The 17,760-nt window shown below is 44.9% G+C and overlaps 1 protein-coding gene across 1 annotated transcript in view; it reads left to right on the top strand.

Annotated features, from left to right (window-relative positions):
- LOC145520425 (uncharacterized) overlaps positions 1-17,760 on the top strand; it is a 174,710-nt gene that overhangs the window by 151,990 nt on the left and 4,960 nt on the right. Inside the window, exons 40-47 of the mRNA XM_081526707.1 lie at positions 5,045-5,194; positions 5,768-5,821; positions 6,494-6,661; positions 8,536-8,688; positions 8,934-9,065; positions 9,661-9,813; positions 11,024-11,233; positions 12,967-13,087. Coding sequence (XP_081382833.1) covers positions 5,045-5,194; positions 5,768-5,821; positions 6,494-6,661; positions 8,536-8,688; positions 8,934-9,065; positions 9,661-9,813; positions 11,024-11,233; positions 12,967-13,087 — 1,141 coding nt within the window. The remainder of the gene's footprint in view (positions 1-5,044; positions 5,195-5,767; positions 5,822-6,493; positions 6,662-8,535; positions 8,689-8,933; positions 9,066-9,660; positions 9,814-11,023; positions 11,234-12,966; positions 13,088-17,760) is intronic.

Below are 17,760 nucleotides of genomic sequence, written 5' to 3'. Positions count from 1 at the left end.
TGAAAAAGTTGGCTTAAGGCTCTGGTCCCATCACTTCATGGGAAATAGATGGGGAAACAGTGGAAACAGTGTCAGACTTTATTTTTGGGGGCTCCAGAATCACTGCTGATGGTGATTGCAGCCATGAAATTAAAAGACGCTTACTACTTGGAAGGAAGGTTATGGCCAACCTAGATAGCATGTTTAAAAGCAGAGACATTACTTTGCCAACAAAAGTCCGTCTAGTCAAGACTATGGTTTTTCCAGTGGTCATGTATGGATGTGAGAGTTGGACGGTGAAGAAAGCTGAGCGCCGGAGAATTGATGCTTTTGAATTGTGGTGTTGGAGAAGACTCTTGAGAGTCCCTTGGACTGCAAGGAGATCCAACCAGTCCATCCTAAAAGAGATCAATCCTGGGTGTTCATTGGAAGGTCTGATGTTGAAGCTGAAACTCCAATACTTTGGCCACCTCATGCGAAGAGTTGACTCATTGGAAAAGACCCTAATGCTGGGTAGGATTGGGGGCGGGAGGAGAAGGGGACGACAGAGGATGAGATGGTTGGATGACATCACCGACTCGATGGACATGGGTTTGGGTAGACTCTGGGAGTTGGTGATGGACAGAGAGGCCTGGCGTGCTGCAATTCATGGGGTCGCAAAGAGTTGGACATGACTGAGCAACTGAACTGAACTGAACTGAAATGTAAAGAGCACAGTCCTTGCCCTGAAAGAACTTATAGAAAAAGTTAGGTGAACCAGTGATGTCCAGAAAAGGTACTTCACATTAGGCACTTTGATAGAGGCACAAATAGGGTGCTGTGTTAGCTCAGAGAAGGGGGAACACAACCTAGCTAGGGGGAGGAGGGATGGGAAGTAGTTAGGGAAGAATTCCTGGAGGAGATATTATTTGAGCCAAGTTATAAAGCATAAATCAGGATTGGCCAGATGAAAAAGGGCAGGGGAGCGAAGGCAGCAATCTAGGAAGGGGGTTCTAGCAGAGTTCAGAGGAGGACGTTGTAAAAGTAAGCAGGGCCAGATACTGAATGGCCTTGTGTGTAAGCCTTATGAGTTTGGATTTCATCCCAGAGTCAGTGGGAAGTCATTGAAGCATTTTGTCAGCAGAGGTAGGTTTTAGAAATATCATCAAAACACCGTGTGTGTGCCTGATGTTAGATGGATTGCTATGAGAAGCACGGTTACAGAAACACAGTTTGTTCCAGCAGGGTTAGACTTTTGCTATAACAAGGCCTGGCACCTGCCATCCTTCACCCAGGCTGGGTCTCCAGAAGAATCCACGGGACACTGTGATGCTCTTCCAGCTCGTGCCATCTGACACAGTTCAGGTTTAAGTGTTGGTGACACCTGGAGAGCACCAGGCCAACGGTCATCATTCTGGTTCTTGTGGAACCCAGGAACCTGCCTTGGAAAGGAAGTTGGCAGATGAAGGCCCTTGGTGCTACTCTTTGACACTGAGCTGACTCTTAGTGACCAAGGAAGGCAGGGATGAGTTGCAGAACAACTTTTGAGAAGCAAATTGCTCTGAGACCTCATAGAAGGACTGTGCCAAGAGAAGCACGTAGGCTGCAGCCCCACAATAGATGTTTCTCTGGCGGCTCCACTGCTGCTCTGAGGGGCTGGGCACCATCTGCAGAAGCAAAGGTCATGTGCAGAGAGGGACTGCTGGGAACTGGGAGTCTCCCTGTACCTCTCTGTCACCTGTCAGCCATGGCAGCCTGTCTGCCTCGCTCAGACATGGTCCACATTCCAAGTGCCCACTGCAGATGTGCTGGTGGGGTCCTGACCTCTCTCCCTGCCTGCACACTCACCCTCTGTGTGCCATCCCCTTGAGCTGATCTTTCAGCCCAGGCTCCTAAGGCCTTAGTTGAGCCACTGAGGGAAGGAGGCAACACAATTTCTCTGGCCTCTGGAGATGCTCTGGGGAGTCCTGGCCATTCTCACTTCTCTGGTATAACACGGACTCACCCAAGGCTTCCTTAACCTGGGCTGGTTCAAATAGCATGCTGGCTAAGAGAGGATGGCAGAGGGCCATGGTGGTTCGAACCTGCGTTTCTGTTTGTTTGGGATCCTGTATCTGCAGTGGTTATGGAGGGTTAGTTTGAGAAGTGTGCCCTGCTGAAGAGGTGTGGAGGCCCTGTTGGCACACTGGCACTGCTGCCCAGGGTGGTGAGGGGTGAGTCAGTTGTGGCTGACTCCAAGCACTGGGCCCTACCCACCTGGCTGAGGTCACTGGCCACACCCTGCTGGCCTCCAGGGCAGTCTCATGACTTCTCAAGGCTTCAGGCTTTCATTGTACTCAGTCCAAGAAGTGTTTCCTTTGTGGATGCTAATCCATGTAGCCTTGGCCCTGTCACCGAAAAGAAGACAAGGTCCAGGGGATGGAATCTTGGTGTCCTTTGCCTTGGAGGCAGCAGCTGACTCTGGCTGTCCTACTGCTCACTTGCCAGGGGCAGGATGGATTGCTCTCACCACCCTCAGCTGAGGGACCTCCTTGAGGAGGCCCTGGAGAGTGAGGGAGGGAGGCTGAGCACCACCCCTGACTGCCTGGCTCCAGCTCATAAAATCCTCCAAGACATTCCATTCTACGTGTCTTGAGTGCATTCCTGCCAAGTTGCTGCAGTTGATAACTTTTACCAAAGCTTTGCTATTTTTTAATTAGTATATATGTTTTATTAATACATATATTTTATATCTAATTATTTTAATTATATATACATTTTGTGAGTATATTAGAAAATAGGAATATGTATTAGGAAATACACTCATTAGCTTACCCTCCTCATTGATAACCACTATTGTTATTTTGGTGTTTTTCCTTCCAAGCTTTATTTGTAACTTTTTAGAATTCATGTACTTCTTAAACAAAATAAGATTATTCTATATGCCTTTCTGTTATGGTGTACTTGACTATATGTTATAAATATGTTTCCTTGCCAATAAACATACATCCACAGCACAGTTTTTGGTGGCTGTTTAGTATTTCCCTGTATAGATGAATGAGCAGATTCAACCTGTTTTCCATTATTAAGCACTTTAGGTTGTTTCCAATTTTCTTTTCTGTTGGAAGGACTACTATAAAGAACATCTGTTAACATATATTTTTTGTGTATAACTTTTATCATTCTCTAAAAATAAATTCCTAGAAGAGGCATTGCTAGGTCAAAGAGCATGAATATTTTAAAATCTTTTCATAGCCGCTTCTAGTCCACCCTCCAGAATACCTTGCTGATTTCCCCTCCCATCAGCACTGATGAGCAAACCATTCTCCTCACTCCATCGGTACTGGGTTTCATCACTATGTGCCACCTCTGTTAATCTGCCTCAACAACTCAGCTGACAAAGGCTGTCTCTGCTCTCTCTGGAGGTCAATGGCACGGAGGTTGCACTGATGGGTCAGTGTCACCAGGATAATCAAATCAGAGCCGGGGGAACCAACCCAGGCTGGAAGGGAACCTAGTTTCTACAGCAGACTTCCAGGGAGCCTAGAGATGTCCTGACACTAGAGGTGTCACAAGTAGAGCTCATCAAGTGAGCAGGCTGAATCTTGGAGTGGGCCCCACACACACGAACACACTTGCTGATACATGTAGAGGGACACACACAGACACATAGAGTATATGGATACTCACAGATGGAAACATACACAGAGAGGTACAGACACACACAGACATGCACTTGTGAATACAGACACACACACAAATGGACACAGACACACTGGCTGATATAGACACACAAGCACTCCCGTGGACATGCAGGTGCTGGTAAGGTAGATCTGCCTTACTGCCCACATATTGGCTCCTATTTCTCTTGGAACCTAAAACTAAGTCTGCCTTGAAGGGGTAGGCTTTTCATCTGTTCCTTAATGGCCATTTCTTCAAAAAGGTGTTGAAAGGGAAGAAATGGGACAGCCTAGAGAGTGAGCACTATGGCCCTTTGACCAAGGCAAGAGGAGCCCCTGTCAGATGCCCCACTTCAGAGGCCCCTCTGGCTGTGCTCCAGCCCCACTGTTCCCCACAGGAAAACCCCAAAGCCAAGGGGATGCACCCACTCAGATCCCTGGCCTCCCTTCTGGACCATGCTCCAGATACCTGGGGCCCTGGGATTCCCTGAATCCAGGGCCTTGTCCCCAGATCACCCTCTCCAGAGAGAGAGTGGACCTCACCACCTGTGTGCACACTCGGGCCTGTGGCGCAGCCGAGGACAGCTGTGCAAGGGCAGGGACAGCTAGGGTGTCTGTTTACACATATACAACCCTCCCCCCAACTAGTCCCACAGTGTGATGTGAGGGCAAAGGTAGGGAGCGAAGAGGGTCAAACTGTAAACTATGCGTTGGGGCCTACTTCTCCCCCAAGTAACCATATCTCAGCACTGAACTCAAGAGTTGTCCGAGAATGATAGAATCAAACCTGGTCTCCAAAGTCATTTGAAGGTCTGTTTTTCAAAGTGGAAGAATTAAACATTTTCAGTTTAATAGTTAGTTTGATTTATAACTGTTAAATATTTAAGACACTTAGACATCCAGAATGTGAGCCTCCATTTGTACTTTTTTTTTTAATTGAAGAATAATTGCTTTACAGTATTGTGTTGGTTTCTACCAAACATCAACAGGAATCAGCCATAGGTTTACCTATGTCTCCTCCCACTTGAACCTCCCTCCTGCTTCCCTCCCCATCCCAACCTTCTATGTTGTTACTGAGCCCCAGTTTGAGTTTCCTGAGTCATACAGCAAATTTCCATTGGCTATCTATTTTATATATGGTAATGTATGTTTCCGTGTTACTCTCTATACATCCCACCCTCCCCTTCCCTCCCCCCACCCAGCCATGTCCATAAGTCTGTTCTCTGTGTCTCATTTGTACTCTTATCCTTGACCCTGCAGATGTTAGGACCAGACCTGAAAGAGAAGCTTGCAAAGCTGATGCCAGTGTTTTTCTATGGAGGCTGAATGGAAGTGGGTCTGTGAGCCAAAGCAATGTGTGCCATGAGCACTCGTGTGGTGGTGCTGCCCTGGGGGAGCTGTTGTGAGGGATGCCCCTTCCCTTTCAGGTCACTTTCAGGAAAGACCACCTTGAGGCCTGCCTCCTTTCCCTGGGTTGTGATGTGATGGCCAGAGAACGCAGCAACTTCGAGAGCTACTCCATGTGTTACGAGCATATATTGGAGCACGTTAGACAGAAACTCTGCCAGAAGGAGCAAGTATGTTCCCAGACGGATGAGAAATACACTGGGAAAGGTGCGGGTAGGGAGGCCCAGGAGTGACTCCACAATGCAAGAGGTGTTCTTAATGTAAGAATTGAGGGTCAATGGTACTCTCCAAATTTCTCTTCTTATTGGCTTATTTCCTTGGGCTCTGGTCTTCTCAGCTGGGATGGTGATGGCCCCAGCAACACTGGGTTGCATGCTTTGGAGGCTTCTAGTGGGGAATATAAGAGGTGAACAACAAGGCAGCTGGCCCTTTGGGGAAGATCCTCAGCTGACCTTCCCACTCTCAACAAACACAGGGGACTTTGTGCTGTTCCTGGTCCAGCAAGAAGCCAGGATCCCTGAGTAAACTGTCTTCAGGATGTACATCGTGGGTCTCACTGATGAGACCATCTTAAAATGAGATCCTATCCCAAAGTGCAGTGGGGCAATGAGTACAGTCCAGGCTCCAGTTGGAGCTTGAGGATCTCAAAATAAAGCACCAGTGACACAAACAAGAGAAGTCTGGAGCATGTTGTACTGAATAAATGTTTTGAGTTTGGCGGTGCACTGTTTTTTCCTCTTCAGGAATTAGACATTATACGAAGAGGTCAAAGTCCACCTGAAGACAAGGCTGGTCAGGTAGGCCAGTTATTACTCTCAAAGCTTTCTTTGTTACTCTAAAAGCTTTCTTCTCCATTTTTCAAATCCACAGTCTCAGCAGTAGCGAGACATGGGACATGCTGCTGTCATCTTCTTGTGCCTCTTCCTGTAGAAATCCTGTCAATGACTGGTCCCCTGCAAAGACATCCAAAGAGTGTGTTTGTACTTTTTAAGCAATGAGACTTTTTTCCCTTAGTTTTTTTGGTGACTCTTGTTATTTTTTATTGTTTTGTTTTTTCTTTTTGTTGTTATTGGTTGGGGGGGGGGGCGTTGTTTTCTTCTCAGGTCAGCATGCCATCTGAGGAAAAGGTAGTTAGGCTAACGTGTCAAGGGAAGGCCAGTTTGAAAATGGAAACCAAGACAGTTGAAGTATTTTCTCCATATGAAAAGTGCTTAAGTAGCATTTCTTCTGGGTTCATTCATTCGTCAACCATTTACTGAGCACCTACTATGTGTCTGGGACTGTTCTGGGACCCTTAAACCTTTCTTAGCTTCTTCTGCCTGTACTTGCACAACAAGATATTCACCTTCTTCATTGGGCCCAAAGCAGAATGCCAATTCAACACTGATATGCAAAGAACTCTTTCTGTAGTGGCTGTTTGGAATTCCTGAATTATTTCCCATTAAGAAAAAAAATATTTCTGCCACTAGGTTGCAGAACTCAGTCACAATATGATCATGGAAATCACTGCCCTGAGAGCCCGACTCACAGATTTGGAGGAGGAGAATCTAAATCTCAAAAAGCAAATTAGAAAAGAAGTCCAAGAAGAATATGAAGCGTTAGTCCAAGCTTTGTTTGTGACATGTTTGCACATCAAAGTAAGTGACCTGGGTGGGATGTCTGGACAGTCCCATGGAGACCCGGGTATACCTGACTCCCATGGTGGCTGTACAGAGGGATCAATAACAGAGTGGGCTTTGTGACAAGAGATTGTTGGGTTCAAGAATGCTCCAGCTCTAGGCTTTCACTGAAGAGAGTGAGTCAGCGATGGGTGATCATTATTTTACCAAAAGAGACACTGAATTTTAAATAATTTAGATATTTGCTATTTTCCTCACTCTACTGCCTTGTTACCATCTGATTTCTGTTGAGGCAAGGGGGAGTCCTTCTTCTCCCAAACCCCAACAGTTTTATGTTATTCTTTTGTCTACTGAATGACCATCCAAAACAGGAGAGGGCAGTGCCCTGGGCCAGGCCAAGCCCCAATGTCGGTAGCAACAGCTACATCCTAGAAGCTCACTGGGAAGATTCAGAATTTGAATCAGCTTTTGAAAGTTTTACAACCCTCAAAACTCTCACTAGCTGGGCATCTACAGTACCAGGCAACTGCTGACCTGTCAGTAAAGGTCCACTCAGAAGAGGAGTGATGGGTGCACGTGTGCCCACAGCACCGTGGAAGCCTGTCACTGTCTTATGACTTCTGAACAGCTGTAAGATGGAGACCCATGCCTAAAACAGGCCATCGTGGAGCCTGGTCCAGCTGCCCCCAACAAGTGAGAATTTCAGCACAGCCATACCTCTCCCAAATTTGCCCCCTTCCCTGCTATCAGATGTTCCCAAGCCAGCCCCATGTGGGTCCTTCCATCACTCCCTCCTCCCAGGGGATTCCACGGTGGTTCCTGGACTTGTTCCATTGAGAGGAGTTTCCACTGAGCCTCTCTGCCTTGATATGGTTATTCCAGAGTGGATTGAACATTGCTTCTTACTGTGAAGTGTCCATAAAGTACAAGTGCTTACAAATATTAAGGGATCTAAACCAACTTGCATTGGGCGTGGCACTGCAGCAAAGTATAAGCAGACAATGAAGTCTAGAATTTACTAATCCATCTTTCAGGTGTGAAATTGTTAAAAAATTTCTTAGGTTCCTTTTAGCTTCTATCAGATTCCAAGACAAGAAATTCTCTACTTCTCTCAGACTCAACTAGTTGCACAAGCCCCTGGAGGTAGGGAATCCCTGTTTTACCCCAGGGTCCCAAGAAGGTGGTGAAGCTTTTGCTGTGTGGTCACTAGCCAAGCTTTCTGCTGTGGCTCCCTGGCACTAACCTCCTGGTTCCTCTCCAGGGAAGTGGTTCAGAGGTGACAGGACACCCCACAGTCACTCCTTACCCAAGGATACTGGGTCTTCAAGTTGTACTAAGCAGTGAGCAAGCTGTTTCACCATAAGGTGTTAGCCACAGCCACTCAGAACAAACGGGCTGTTTGATAATGAGATTTCTACTGGAGCCTAAAGAGGAAGGCAGCCGGCCTGATTCCTTCCTCTAATGTGTCTATTTTCATGGAGTTCCTTGTTAGTGGCTCATGGATAGTGTCTTATCTGCTCAGATTCTGCTGAGTAAACCTGATAGCAAAAATCCCTAGGTTCAAATTCCCAAGTAACTCTTTGTGTGTGTTTCTGGTCCCGGGGGGGTTGGGGGGGACTAGGAGGGTGATTTGATTTTCCACCTATGACATCCCATTCTTCTGCCTCCTTGGCATCTGACAACCACAGGCTCTAAGATGTGCAGATGATGAAGCCCTGCAGATTGAGGACAACACTAAAGGGGCCACGAGTGACACTTGCAGACAATACCCAATGGAGTAATTGTTTGGTGGATGACATTTCAATGTGAGATCATTCCTGAAAGTTGGGTTTTAGAAGGCAAAATGACTCTTCCTCAACTGCCCTTCCTGAACCTGAGTCTGCACTTTGCAGGAGAAGTTGGATGAGAATCAGCTTAATTTGATCCAGAAAGTGTGTGAGCTCATCGGCGAAGTAAGAACAGAAGGGATTGACAACATGAAAAGCCTAAAGAAGAAGTGGGGCTCCGCCAGGCCTGATGAAGAAATGAAAGAAAATCCAGCCAAAGTATGTGATTTCACTTAGAGTGGGGTATCAGCACTTCATCCTAGCGTCTGACTCTGCCGCTTGCTTGGGTTGCATTCCTGTTCTGTTTCCCAGAGAAAGCCTGTGTCAGGCATTTTAAAAGGGCACTGAGGCTCACTGCACAATTGTCTCATCTTCTGGAAGGCATGTTTCTGACGTTAGGATTTATGTCCTTCCTGAGAAAAGTGCTGGGGGCAGCCTTTTCTGAAAGTGAGCCTTCTAAGCAGGAGCAGCTGCAGACCTTGGAGCAGGACAACTGCAGCCTGGCCGCCCTGGTGCGCAAACTGAGGAGCCTGGGCCATTGGAGGCTGGTGGTGCAGCAGGCACACTTCCGGGGCCAGCTGAGCAGGGCTGAGAAGGTGAGCGCTGGGGGAGGGAGGCCCCGCCCGGCCAGGGGGAAGGGTGGCACTGGCCCCCCTGGATGCAGCTGCTGCACTGGTGTCAGGTAGCAAGACCGACCAACCATCTTAAAGAATCTGACAGTCGTGGATTTCCTGGGAACTGGCAATATCAGAGCCTGGGGAGGAATAGGAAAGAGCCAAAAGCAAATGGCAAAGAAACAAATGAGAGGACAGATCAGAGAGTTTAGCACAGGAAAGGGAAAAGATGGAGTTGGCAAACTTTGTCAAAGCACTGCAAATCTTTGGGTTTCAAACATGATTATCGGTGGGAAATGCACTAACAGCAAGTTGAAAATCTGTTTTAAGAAAAATTGAAACCAAAGCACATATCAGTAGTGGTTTGGAAACTTTGACTTACTGTTTCCGAAAGTCTTTATTTACTCTGATCTGTCCCACTGTTCTTAACTGAAATTAAGGAGGCAGTGGCCAGGGGGAGCTCTATGCTTCCAGAAATTTCAAAGAATGATGGATGATGGTTCAGAGACTGCTTGTGAAACTGAAAATGTGGAAAGGAAGCTCATATCCTACCTTACTGTGTTTGGGATGTTCACAGGAAGCTGTGCAAGCTAAAAAAGAGTGTTTGAACATCAAGCTAATGGCAGAACAAGAAGTGGTTTTATTTCGTCAACAGCTATTGGCTCTAAGGCAAGCCCTGGCTAGGGCTCAGGCAGACAATGTGAAGATGTGCAGGCAGCAGGAAAATCAGGTATATGAGCTCAGAACCCCTCTTCCGCCCTCTCTGTGAATACGTTCTGGCCAGGAGACACGGCACTGAGCTGCCTGTAGCAGTCACCAGAGTGCCGCAGTGTGAAGCTGAGCAGACGGCACTGCTGGAGAAAGATGGCCTGGACCCCAGCTTCCTTTCTCCCTCCTTTCCAGCCCAGAGACCAGGGGCAGTGGCCAAAAGGCTTTGGTTGTTATTCATATTTGGCTAAAATGGTGAAATACTGCTCATATGTAAGATTGATCTCTCTCTCTCTCTCTGTATGTTTCTCTGAGTATTTTTTTTACCTGGAGAGCATCTAGGGGTCTGAGTCTCTGCCTCTAACACCTTCCTTTCATGCTCCAAGCATGTTTTCTATGAGTGTGGTCCAGCCATCAGCATAATGCCCCAAACAGAGAGTCTTGGTTCCTTTCCTGGTGACCCACACTAAGTCTTAATTTCAGAAGTTACTGCTGCTCTAAAGAACTGGCACCAAAATAAAGGCTTTTTAAAATCTAAGCTCTTAATAACTGTGCCAACCCTCTGAGCATAAATGAAACAGAGACCTTAGGTTTAAAGAGACAACAGCTGAGTTTAAATAACAGCCTAGGAAACAGCCTGGGCATATTTTAAAACACAAAATATAATCTGTTCCTTTTGGACCCTAATTCCTCCATTATGGTGTGCCAGTGAGTTATGGTGTATAATTATGTGAGGTCACCCTACAAATATTAATCTTCATTATTAATATAGTATTATAAGTGAGGATCGACCTTCTGGTAACTGTTGATTAGAAAAATTTCAGAACAGAACCAAATTATAACTGCTCTTTTTCAACCATCTGCAACCTGGCTTTTCCGAGGCTTTTTTGGAAGTCAAAACAGAGGCAAGATTAGTGCCTCCCTTGCCCATTCTCTGTACATATTGCATTACCCTGTTCTCCCCAGGTCCAGCCCTTCCATTGCTATCACATGATAAAGGTGTAGTGACACGCACATGCAGTCTGTAGTAGGTATGACTGTTTGGTCTTGCTGATGGTTGGCACAAGACAGGACAGAATGGCTGGGAGGTGGTACCTGAGCCCAGGAACACTTCACACAATTCTGCCCCTGGGTTTTAATTGAGGGGACAGTTGTGTTGGCCAACGTCTCATTCCCTCTGCTGAGAAAGACCATGTGCCTTTCTCATTTCCTTCGGCTGTTTCCTACTGCAGGCACAATTGCTGAAAGAGTTAGAACACAGAGTGACCCAGGAAGCTCTCCACAGGCAGCAGCTGCATTTAATGAAAACCTCCAGCATGGAGAAGCTCTTAAAGGATGTGGAGCAAAAAGAACAGCACCTGCAGCTCCTTGCTGAAGATGCCAAGAGGGCTTCTAAACTGGGCCAGCTGCAGCAGAAGAAAATTCAGAGAGAACTCCGACAGGTAACTCCAGTGAGAGGTAGCAAGTCAGGGCACACCAGCCAGAGTGGTTTCTTTCTTGTCGTCCTCTCCACACCTCTCTTGCCTCCACAGTGGTTTTCCTTACCTTGGTCACTCCTAGAAACAGCAGGGAAATGGAAATATCTATACCTGGGTGATTGTTCAGGCTGCTTGTGTGCAAAGATGATGGCTTGAGTGCCATGAGGCCCAGAATCTTGGCATCTTTGTCACCCACTTGGAAAGCGTATTTCCACATGGCTCTAATCTTTGAGCTAGGAGGGATCTTTTAGAAAATCCTGACAAGTAATCTGGAAAAGCAGCAAGTATTATTGTAAGGGAATTTTATTCATGGTGTTTCTGGAATTGTAGAAATGAAAAAGGAAAAGCTGAAGTGGTTTCCAGACCCAGTATGTTCTTCTTCAATATACCCCACAGCAAAAAAAAAAAAAAAAGAAAAGGAAATAATGTACATGTGGACTAATGCAAGTTCCAACAAAGGGGACCACAGAATGAAATTCAACACAAAAGAAAAAATAAAAAAACCAAAACAGCACTTTCTGGGGCAGGTGTTTCACACATATTCATTGAATAAATAAGTCAATTAATTCCCCAGATATATTAGGAAACAGAAATCAGAAGGTTAAATGATTGACTGTTTTAAGTGCTCAAGGAAGTCAGTAAGGGGAATTTTACATAAATGACCAAAAAAGGATTAAAAAATGTATCCTCTCACAGGTCAGAAGGCCGGAGTCTGAAATCAAGTTGTGGGTCCCTCCAGATGGCTCGGGCAGAACCTGCTCCAGGGCCCCCTTGGCTGCTGGCGGCTGCCCTCAGTCCCTGGTGTCCCTCCCCGGGCAGCTGCAGCTCTCCATTCAGCCTTCTTCCCTGAGTCTCTGTGTGTGTGTGTGTGTCTGTGCTTGCTCCACTGTTTATAAAGTCATCAGCATTCGATTTAGGGCCCTCCCTTTAATCCAGTATGACTTTATCTTAACTTAATTACGTCTACAAAAACTATTTTCAAATAAGGTAACATTTTGAGGTTCCAGGTGTCCATGACTTTGTGGGAGACACTATTCAACCTGTTACACTATTACTTTTTCATAATTAAAAACAATCAGGAGATGATAAAAAATAAATTTAAAAAGAAAAAAAATACCTGTGATCTATGCAAACGAGTCACTTTGGACATAGAGACTCTCTGGCCAGGGGACTCTGGGTCAGGGGTGCAAGGGGAGAGCAAACATGTTGTCTTATGGATGTGGGCCTTGTGTCAGGCCTGGAGATGGTGCTCAGTGCATTCCCTGCAGATGATTAGTTGAACTTAGAGGTCTGGGAGAGAGATCAAGTCTTTGCTTGAAGCCATCCAGGGGTCCCACAGGCACTGGGGCTCGGCCTACAAGGTCCTCTGTGAACTGGTTCCTCTCCCCTCCCCGCTTCTCCTCTGATAAAAGATAACTTTTGTGAGTAAACTTCTATTATAAGGGGATAAAGTGTTCAAAGGCTGCCTCTGTTCCTTGCTGATTAAGTTCTTGACCTTCCTGGTGCTCCTGATTTTCATAAGGCTCAGTTCAGCCTGACCAGGAATTTTTTGAAAACTTGTATTCCTGGGATAGCTTTGGACCCACACTCTCCCTGGCAATCCCCCTACCCTACCCTTCACAGTGAACTGATGGAACAGTTTACAGTGAAGTGTGCACCAAAAAGCATTTCTGCTTCCCATGCACTTTTCCACTCAGGTGAGAAGCCGGCTTGCCCATGAGCGTAGTGTGAAGCTGGATGCTTTCCAGTGGGTAGAAGAGCTACAAAGTCAGCTTAATGATGCTGAGCAATCCTCCACCCAAAAGAACTCACATGGTGGTAAGGATACCCTCTCTCTGGGTAGAATAAGCTCCCAGGGTCTTGGGTGGGGATTGAAGGAGGGTCCTGGGGACTAATGATAACAATCCAGTGGCTATTAAGGGAGTGCTTCATATTTGTTGAATGAATGAATGAACATTTATTCTCATTTGCAGTGAGCACTTTCTATTTTAGTTCATCTTGGAGTATTGATATGCTGTATTAAAAGGTTTCAATCATAAAAAGTAGTTCAAGCTGAAATATGTCACCTAAAGAAGACTGAGTGCATCACTAGATTTTGAAGCAAGCTAACACCTTAGGAGAATAGAGGAGTAGAATTTGCCATCCTAATGTGTCTCTTTGGCATAAAGTTTTAAGCTGATTATTTTTGAGAAAAAGCAGACATGGGAAGGGAGTTGCCCTTTTGTAAGAAATGTTTACAGTTTTAACAGTATCTCTTTCTTCAGTACACGGAAGAAAAGGATGACCAAATCTCTAGAAATTTATCTATGGAAAAGACAAATCTGTGTAACGTTACCCTTATTTATTGTGCTTTTCCTGGTAACCTCTCATAACTGACTTTCCTCCATCCTCAACATCCTCTTCTGTCTTTAGCTGAGGATGGCATTTAAGTTGAGAGCCTCAGTAATGCTGCCAAGTTACTCAGTTTTCCTAGGTCTCTCCCATGTGTTTGTTGTTGTTCAGTCACTAAGTCATGTCTGACTCTCTGTGATCCCATGGACTGTAGCCCACCAGGCTCCTCTGTCCTCCACTATCTCCTGGGGTTTGCTCAAATTCATTGAGTTGGTGATGCTATCTAACCATCTTATCCTCTGCTGCCCTCTTCTCATTTTGCCTTCAGTTTTTCAGAGTCTTTTCCAGTGAGTCAGCTCTTCACATCAGGTGGCTAACATATTGAAGCTTCAGCTTCAGCAATAGTCCATTCAGTGAATCTTCAGGGTTGATTTCCTTTAGGACTGACTGGTTAGATGTCTGGCAGTCTAAGGGACTCTCAAGAGTCCTCCAGCACCACAAATGGAAAGCATCAGTTCTTCAGCCTCAGCCTTCTTTATGGTCCAACTCTCAAATCCATATATGACTACTGGAAAAACCATAGCTTTCACTAGACAGAACTTTGTTGGCAAAGTGATGTCTCTGCTTTTTAATATGCTATCTAGGTTTGTCATAACTTTTCTTCCAAGGAGAAAGTGTCTTTTAATTTCATGGCCGCAGTCACCACCTGCAGTGATTTTGCAGCCCAAGAAAATAAAATCTGTCACTGCTTCCACTTTTTCCCCTTCTATTTGCCATGAAGTGATGGGTCTGGTTGCCATGATCTTAGTTTTCTGAATGTTGAGTTTTAAGCCAGCTTTTTCACTCTCCTCTTTCACCCTCATCAAGAAGCTCTTTAGTTCCTCTTCACTTTCTGCCATTAAAGTGGTATCATCTGCATATCTGATGTTGTTGATATTTCTCCCAGCAATCTTGATTCCAGCTTGTGAGTCATCCAGTCTGGCATTTCTCATGATGTACTCTGCATATAAGTTAATTAAGCAGGGTGACAACATACAACCTTGTCGTACTCCTTCCCAATTTTGAACCAGTCTGCTGTTCCGTGACCAGTCCTAACTGTTGCTTCTTGACTTGCATGCAGGTTTCTCAGGAGACAGGCAAGGTCTCTAAGAATTTTTCCACCATTTGTTGTAATCCACACAAAGTCTTTAGTATAGTCAGTGAAGCAGAAATAGATGTTTTCTGGAACTTCCTTGCTTTCTCCATGATCCAACGAATGTTGGCAAATTAAACTGTTGTGTGATTTTCTGCTGTTAATCTTGTATCAATTGAATTCTTAGACCAGCCAAAAGAACCTGGAAGGGTAAAGGAAAATTTCTTCCTTCCCGACAGGATACTAGTGACCACATTTCTCCAATGTTATTCATAAAGTACATTATGATTGTTGGGTCCTAGGGGCTTGAGGAGTCCTATGGAAATGGCAATCAAAACAGCACTCTGGACAACACAGTCATGAGCAGCAATGGAATGGAGGCCAGAACCTGGGATGTCTCTAAACTAGCTTCGTCTCCTGTAAGATGAGGACTAAATAAATTCCAAGTGCTCTCCTAGATCCATCAAAAATATTACCCAATCAATAGCCACAATCAGCCTATTGTTAAGGTCAGCTAGGCCTTTTCTTTCTGTTCCATAGCACAGCCTGGTAGTTGACAATATGGACTTTGAATTAAGACAGCCAAGGTTCAAATCCTGCCTCTGTCACTGCTAGCTGTGTGACCCTGGACAGGTTATTCACCACTCTGTAAAATACCCACCTCAAAGATGTATTCTGAGGACACTATGAAACAGTGTGTGTCTGCCACAGAGTATAGTAACACTAGGTCATTGTGCAAATGTTTGTTATTATACTTTTATACATGTGTGTCCTCCTTTATCTGTGTTTTCTTTTGGCCACTTACAGTGGTGTGAATGATGTGAGGAAACACTGTCAGAAGCAGAAAGATCATTTTCAAAGGTCAAGATAGTTTGGGTTTTCTAAGAAAAGGGCTGGGCTTGTTGGTAAAGCCCAGGGGTACCCCCTCCCTGCCCATGCCTGCTGCCTGGGCCCTAACAGTGGGGACTGGCGTCCCCCACCCAAGCCCAGATCCAAAGAGGAAGAGTGTCAAGAGCACCCAAGGGCCCTGTTTTGACCACTCACCCTGAGTGATTCTGTACCTTCCACTATCCTCTACAGACTCCCTGGGGTTTTCTGTTTCTCCCTTTCCCCTCTGCCTCCATATGCCTCCAGTCTAGCCAAACATCTTTTAAATCCTTCTCCGAGTTAACAGTCCAATCAAACTGCCATCTGTGTCCTCTAAGACCTGCGCATTTACAAAGGAGGACCAGAGTCAGGCAGGAGGCATATGGGGAGAGAACCCTAATTACCAGGATAGGAATGCAGCAGGAATGAAAGAGAAGCCTCTTTTTCAGGAAGCAAAGGTAGAAGTTACTCACAGGTCTCAGCCCCCATGTGTCCCCTTCTGCAGTGATGGGAGGGGCTTGCTCAGGACTTTCTACATGTTGTCTGTTGAGGAAGAAATGCACAACCTAAAAGTTGTGATTAAGTTTTATTTGGGGAGCCTACTAGAGTTTTTGCTGAAAAAAATCATGTAGTTGAACATAATAAGATTACTGCTAATCACAAAAAACAAGTTAATGATCTTAGTGTTTCTCTATGTATGGGAAGATACAAGAATCTTATTAATAACTGAGTAGTATTTCATTGTATGTATATACATATACGCCACATCTTCTTTATCCACTCATCTGTTGATGAGCACTTAGATTGCCTTCATGTCTTGGCTGATGTAAATACTGCTGCTATGCTATCTTTTCAAATTATAGTTTTCTCTGTGTATATGCCCAGGAGTGGAATTGCTGGATCATATGGCAACTATTTTTAGCTTTTCAAGGATCCTCCATACTGTTTTCCATAGTGTCTATACCAATTTACATTCCTATCAATAGTGTAAGAGGGTTCCCTTTTCTCCATACCCTCTCCAGCATTTATTATTTGTAGACTTTTTGATGGTGGCCATTCTGACTGGTATAATACCTCAGTGTAATTTTGATTTGTATTTCTCTAATAATTAGCAATGTTGAGTATCTTTTCATGTATTTGTTGGTCATCTGTGTGTCTTCTTTGGAGAAATGTCTATTTAGGTCTTCTGCCCGTTTTTTTTATTGGGTTGGTTTTTTGTCATTGAGTTTATGAGCTGTTTGTATATTTTGGAAATTATGCCCTTCCTTGTCACTCATATCATTTGCAAATATTTTCTCTCAGTTTGTAGGCTGTCTGTTTTATGGTTTCTTTTGCTGTGCAAAAACTTAGTTTGATTAGGTTCTATTTGTTTATTTTTATTTCTGTTGCCGTGGAAGACTGACCTAAGAAAACATTGCTATAATTTCAGAGAATGTTTGACTATGTTCTCTTCTGGGAGTTTTATGGTGTCATGTCTTATATTTAAGTCTTTAAGCCATTTTATTTTTGTGTATGGTGTAAGGGAATGTTCTAATAACTTCATTGATTTACATGTAGTTGTCCAGCTCTCCCACCACCACTTGCTGAAAAGACTCTTTTCTCCAATGTATATTCTTGACTCCTCTGTCAAAGATTACCTGATCATGGATGCGTGAGTCTATTTCTGGGCTCTCTCTTCTGTTCCACTGATTCATATGGCCTTGATTAAGGTTTGTTTCTTGACTGATTTGTCTCTGCATCTCTGGGCCCTGAGCATGCTGGAAGCAGACAGGAAGTAGAGCCCCTTGGGAAGCAAGATGTCTGTCACCTCTGTAGCTTCCATCCTTTGTTCAAGCTCACATGGCAGGAGTGGGGAATGGAGAGGGAACTGGGCTGACTCAGGTCATGTGACCAATTTTGAACAAATCACTGAAGCCAGAGACTGAGATGCCTGGTGGGCTTAGGCCCAGCTCACGTGTTCTCCTGGAGCTGAGGGGAAGGTCAGCTCACCCTCTCCTCCTCTTCACAGCAACTATTTTATCTTATTTATTCTTAATTTAAGTATTATTGATTTACAGTATCATATTAGCTTCAGATACACAACATAATGATTCAGTATTTTTATAGATTATACATTTTAAGAAGTTATTCTAATACAGCGACTGTTTTAAATCTGCATGGT

This window comes from Giraffa tippelskirchi, chromosome 9 (assembly GCF_054371585.1).
Source record: "Giraffa tippelskirchi isolate mGirTip1 chromosome 9, T2T-mGirTip1v1.2.pri, whole genome shotgun sequence".
Classification (NCBI taxonomy): domain Eukaryota; kingdom Metazoa; phylum Chordata; class Mammalia; order Artiodactyla; family Giraffidae; genus Giraffa; species Giraffa tippelskirchi.
Note: the sequence above shows the minus strand (reverse complement) of the source record. Positions and strands in the feature narration are given on the sequence as shown.